The sequence below is a fragment of the Neolamprologus multifasciatus genome, chromosome 16 (genome assembly GCF_963576455.1).
Source record: "Neolamprologus multifasciatus chromosome 16, fNeoMul1.2, whole genome shotgun sequence".
In the NCBI taxonomy this organism is placed as follows: domain Eukaryota; kingdom Metazoa; phylum Chordata; class Actinopteri; order Cichliformes; family Cichlidae; genus Neolamprologus; species Neolamprologus multifasciatus.
In genome coordinates, this window is record NC_140454.1 from 6,590,528 (window position 1) to 6,596,555 (window position 6,028).

The 6,028-nt window shown below is 39.8% G+C and overlaps 1 protein-coding gene across 4 annotated transcripts in view; it reads right to left on the reverse strand.

Moving 5' to 3' along the window:
- The window catches only part of man1a2 (mannosidase, alpha, class 1A, member 2), a 144,457-nt gene that overhangs the window by 30,627 nt on the left and 107,802 nt on the right, over positions 1 to 6,028 (reverse strand). For all 4 annotated transcript variants that reach the window (XM_085134472.1, XM_085134474.1, XM_085134473.1 and 1 more), the window contains exon 7: positions 4,599 to 4,693. In XM_085134472.1, the coding sequence (XP_084990598.1) occupies positions 4,599 to 4,693 (95 nt within the window). The remainder of the gene's footprint in view (positions 1 to 4,598; positions 4,694 to 6,028) is intronic.

Consider the following 6,028-nt stretch of genomic DNA (forward strand, 5'->3'; position numbering starts at 1 on the left):
ATATCTGCCTTATTCACATTATCAGAGCCCAACAAGGCTAGTCAGGCCTTCATTCTTATCATCATCATGGTTTCCTCTAATGTTTCTTATCTTGGATCTATCAAGGAATTTGTATAACCAAGACATATGCTAACCATTTCCCTACTGTTGCCTTTAACAATGTGAAAAAAGACAATAAACACATTTTTCATGACCAGGACTGCACCACATCATATCATCAATGGCAACACCAGATTAAATTAAACATGATATAAAAGTATCATGTTGTGATATCACAGATAAATGCCACACATTTTAATTCCACGCTGTGCACACAAGACGAAACTCCCAGGAACATGTGAGAGCAAGAGCCACATTTCAGCCTCTGTTAAGGATTTAGTATTTAAAAAGGAAGCTACTTAAACTACCTCCAACATAATACGTAAGAAAACTGTTTCTTCTAAAGGTGAAAACAACTTATTTTACTACTTGAGGCAAAAACACAGTCAAGCACAACCAGACTGTGAAGGCATGCATAATACCAGCAGCTGCAATAAACATTAGCAAATGACTCCACTCATCCTTGGAGCTCTCGCTAGCTGCACTCCATAAGACAGGAAGAGCACATGGTTCATGGAAATTACTGATGTGGTTACACTGAAGTAAAGAAGGGTTTAAAGATACGTGCCAGAAAAAACACATTTTCATTTTCAATTTTATTACGTTGCAACCTATTTAAAAGATACAAGGTTACATTACTTTTGTCACTGTTAAACTAAAGAGTTAATCAGTCATGTTGCACCTTTACTTAAAGTTAGAAACCATGCAAACTAAATTTAAGAAAGTTTGATACTATTTTAAGTCTTTTAAATGCAGGTGTATTTCAGACCTTTTTTTAAGGACCTGCGTCAGGTTTAATAGGAACCTAATAAAAAATTTAACAGGAATGCAAAAGAAATAAACTTTTTTTAATGGCATGTTTTAAATTTTTCATCTTCATAACAACCATATAAATGTGCTAATATGGTATATAATCAATTTAAATATCTTTTGGTCTAGGGAAACAGAGCTTCAGGCTGTTGATGTGCTCTGAAGTCTTCTTTTCTCAGTCATGTGACGCAGGACGTGGATGGGAATGCTTCAGCTTTACATGACAGGATGCAACATTAATAGGCTGTGACTTGTGTGTTTGTGTGTAAAGCACATTATATAAACAGGTTTGTCACTTATTGTTTTTTCTGGTTTGTTTAAATTCCTCTGTGTACAGTTGTTCCCAAGAGTATTTGTGGTGCGTGTGACTGTGTAGCTATGGGATGGTGATCTGTGTACACGTACACATACACACATAATAACTGAATATGTAGCGACCAGCAATGATGTAATTTGATTTCATTGTTTCATGCTGAATAAGAAAATGTAAACTGATAATAGAGAGGGCAGGCTAGGACAGGACAGAGCGTACACACGAGGCATAAAACTGCACAAAGTTTCTCATTCTGTGCATGGGTGAAATGAAAGAGAGGAGGAAAGAAAATGAGAATAGAAACACTAACAAGAACAGAAAGAGATGAATGTTAGAGTAACATTATACATCAGGCAAGCAGAGCACTGTTAGAACCTGCATTACAAACAGGATGGCTACATGTTTCTAAAAGTTGAATTTAACACTGGTTCTGGATTTTTTGCAGCTTTTTATAAAACTAATTTGCACAACTTCCAAAAATTTCCCTCAAGACTTGGACTTGGCTTTATTGAGATGCACGCACACAAACTTTCTGAGTTTGGAAGACCTAAAAAAAAGTCAAAGCCAACTTTTAAATACATTAAAAGCAATGATTTTACTTGTAAGGTCCAAGCAGCAAAACTGTGAATGTGTTTCTACCTTTTATTAACTCTTTCAGCACCTTAAAAATGTGCATGTTGGTACGGTAAAACACTGCACTAAATACTCAGTGTCAGACGGTATTTTTTCTACTCTTACATCTGTATGATATCGCTCACAGGGGATATTGCTAATACAGTTAACAGACACACAGCTCTGGCTGTGAGCACCGTCTCCCTGCTGGTCAAACCTTCTGTCTGCAAGGAACTATAAATCACAGCAAAGCTGACCTAAACTGAGAGGCAGGGAGACTAAAAAGTCTAGTGTTTAACCATTATGTATAAACCATTTCAGGTGGCTACATCATGAAGCTCACTGAGAGAAGGCCAAGGGTTTGCAGCGCTGTCCACAAAGCAAAGGGTGGCTACTTTCAGGAATCAAAAATGTAATGTATTGAGAGTTATTTATCAATTTATCAAGGTTTAAATTAATAATAATAATAATTATAATGATAATACATTTTATTTGAGGGCACCTTTCTAAAACCCAAGGTCACCTTACAAAGAGAAAAAGATATCAATAAAACATAAGATTAAATTAAATGGTTTCCCTGGATTTTAAGTGTTCAATTGGGTGCTCAATAGGGAAGGCGAGAAGTTTACTATTAGCCTGCTTTATCCCTTCCAGAACCAGTGCGTGCTAATGCTTGTTTGGGATTATTGTCCTATCAGAACACCCTCTCAGCTGAAGGTGATAAACTGGCTTCCCTCTGAACTATGACGTTGGTGTTCCAGGTCATGACAGGCTTGAGTCTTCATGGCTTCTAGGTTGTTCCTTGAACATCTTAACTAATTTCCTCTGACTGAGGGTGAAAGTCTGGCTCTTCTTTCAGACAAAGTGGTGACACATCTAAGTAACACGTACTTAGCTGTTTGAACTGATGCTCAGTGTCTGTAGTTGTTTAGAAATTACTCCACCAAGCTTCTGGAGTGGTGTTTCTAAAGCCCCAAACTCAACCATATTGAAAATGTTTGGAATACGCTTAAATGACGGGTCAGTGCCAAGACACCAACCATTGAACTCCACCCATTCTGCCAAGAAGAGTGTCAAATATCCAGACAGAATCATGCCACAAACTTGTTGATGGCTATCTGGTCAAGATTCAACTTCCAGAGTGGTTTTTAATCAAATATTAGTGAGGTTATATAAGAGATAAGATAAGATAAAACTTTATTAATCCCTCGGGTGGGTTCCTCTGGGAAATTTGTTTTCCAAAAAGCACAGCACCGACAGAAGTTACAGAGTTAAGAATATTATATATATATTATATATATATATATATATTATATATATATATATATATATATATATATATACACACATATATAAATACAAAGAAATATATAGATAAAATATACAAAGGGGATAAATAGAATAAATAGGAATAAAAATAAAAATTAAAAAAAAGTGAATTGCACATTTCAAGTATGGAGTCTATTGCACCGCTGATTATTAACAAAAAGTATTGCACAAAAGGTAATTGCACAGTGAAGAGAAGAGGCACTACAGCTTAGTTGTTCCCCCCTCCTTTGTCCTCCTGTCTCCCCTCCCTCTCCCCTCCAGAGAGGAGTTAAACAGTTTGATGGCGTGTGGGACAAAGGAGTTTTTAAGTCTGTTGGTTCTTGTCTTTGGGAGAAGCAACCTGTCACTGAACAGACTCTTCTGGTTGTTTATGGCCGTGTGCAGAGGATGCCCAGCATTGTTCATAATGTCCAGCAGTTTCTTTAGTGTCCTTTTCTCTGCCACTGACACCAGAGTGTCCAGCTTCATGCCGACCACAGAGCCAGCCTTCCTGATCAGTTTTTCCAGCCTGGATGAGTCCTTCTTTGCTGTGCTGCTCCCCCAGCACACCACAGCATAGAAAATTACTCCAGCAACCACCGACTGGTAAAACATCCTCAGGAGCTTCCTGCAGATGTTAAAAGACCTCAGCCTCCTGAGGAAGTACAGTCGGCTTTGGGCTTTTTTGTACAGGTGCTCTGTGTTGCATGACCAGTCCAGTTTATTGTCCACCCACAGCCCGAGGTACTTGTACTTGTTGACCACCTCCACCCCCTCTATCTGAACCGGCAGTGGACCTGCTCTGGACCTCCCAAAGTCCACAACCAGTTCCTTAGTCTTTGAGGTGTTGAGTTGCAGGTGTTTTGTGTGACTCCATGCGACAAAGTTCCTCACCAGACTTCTGTACTCCTCTTCCTGGTCATCCCAGATACACCCCATGATGGCTGTGTCATCTGCAAACTTCTGAATGTGGCATAATTCAGAGTTGTAGCAGAAGTCAGAGGTGTACAGGGTGAAGAGAAGAGGGGACAGCACAGTTCCCTGTGGTGCTCCTGTGCTGCTGACCACAGTGTCAGACCACAGACACATATATGTATGTAACTGTGTCAATTAGAGATAGTCCAAAACAAATTTAAATTTATGTGCTTTATTCTTGTTTTTTAAAGTCATTAGAGATGTATGCTGCCCTAGAAAGAGAACACTTCAAAGTAATCAATAAAACACCAAAATGACCATGATGAGTGGATGTAAACTTCCAACCACAACTGTAGTTGTTAAGTAAAGCAAACTGATATCTGTAAGCTCTTCATTAGTATTCTGGTGAAATCTGTTAAATCTCATGTAGTGTCAAAAAAAACTGGCATTTCTGATCGTGTGGAATTTATTTCATACTCATTTCAGCATTTAAGAGAACCCAACAGATGATGGGATGGTTTTTAGTGGTAGTGTCACTAACCTCTTAAGGTTGACCATGGCCCAGGGGATACCAGTGGGGGTGTTGAAGGCAGGAAGCAGCTTCTCAGCTAGCTGGACTGCCTTCAGTTTGAAAACCTAGAGAGTGTGAGAGAAAGGGTTCACTTTAAACATATACACTTCATTCATTTGCCCGGCTAAATGTTCGACTCAAAAACCTGACAAACACAAGCATAAAACAACTGCCAACAACCAAACAAATGCAGAATGTTGGATACTGGGAGAGACATGATTGCTAAATGACGGCCACAGGGCTGAGCAGATTTTTGGAGAATACAGAAATCTTAATATATGCAAAACCTCCCTTCAAACTGTGCTGCAGTTTGAGAGAAATACCGATATGTCTCGGGAGAAAACCTTGCAGGGCATAGGACACAGTCTAGATTTCTATTATCATGACTGGTGTCTAATTTCTACAGACTGATGCAGAGAAATGGACATGTGTTCGTTTGAAGATTACACAAGTTCTGCTGCTAGTTTGACAGATGAAGGCTCAGAAGCCCTCGCTGCAGCGCTTGTTCTTTTCTCAGCTTGCCAATCAAAGAGATAAAAGGAAACTAAGGTTATTCTGCTGCTGAACTGAATACAAGCAAAGGCTGAAAGCTGAAAATGCCACTGTGGATGTTGTGATTCAGCTCAGCAGCGACTGAGACGACAACATCTACTGAAAAGACCTTTTTCCAGCAGTAGGCGTTTACTTTCATCCGCGGTCAGTTGACATTCTAATAAACTATCCTCCACATTTTACATCATATTTGCATAGAACAGAAAGAAGACGGCTTTTGTGTCATGAACTGGCTGTGTGGAGGCAGATGAGGACCCAAACGCAAAACTCACAGAGACAGGAACTGAACTCAAAAGCACTGCTTTATTGCAGACCTTAACACGAAACAGAACTAAACTGGGAATACTAACAGAAGACCGAGGGAACACAGAAAGACACACAGGTTCGGGGAGGAGACATTGACGACACGACACTGAACTGAGGGAGACATGCACATAAATACACAGAGGGTTAACGAGGGAAGTGGGAGCACACGGGGAACACAGCTGACACAGATAATCGTAACGAGACAGGGCAGGAGTGAACACAACATGACGCATACTGACGACAGACTGTCAAAGTAAAACAGGAAGTACACAGAGGTTCAGACAGGAGGAGAGAGAGCACAGACATAACGGGCTGGGGAAAAAATTAAATGAAACACAAGGAGGGGAAACGAGGGCTCACAGATACACAGAGGGGCACACAGGGGGTAATCAAATAAGGAACATCTTTAACAGAACCTAGGAACCACGGCATAAGGAACAAAATACAAAAATACAAGAAAACTAAGAATGCTGGGCCAACATGGCCCAGGACCATGACATTTTGTTTCCATTCTGAAGTGCACAGGGCCTTTATTTTGATTT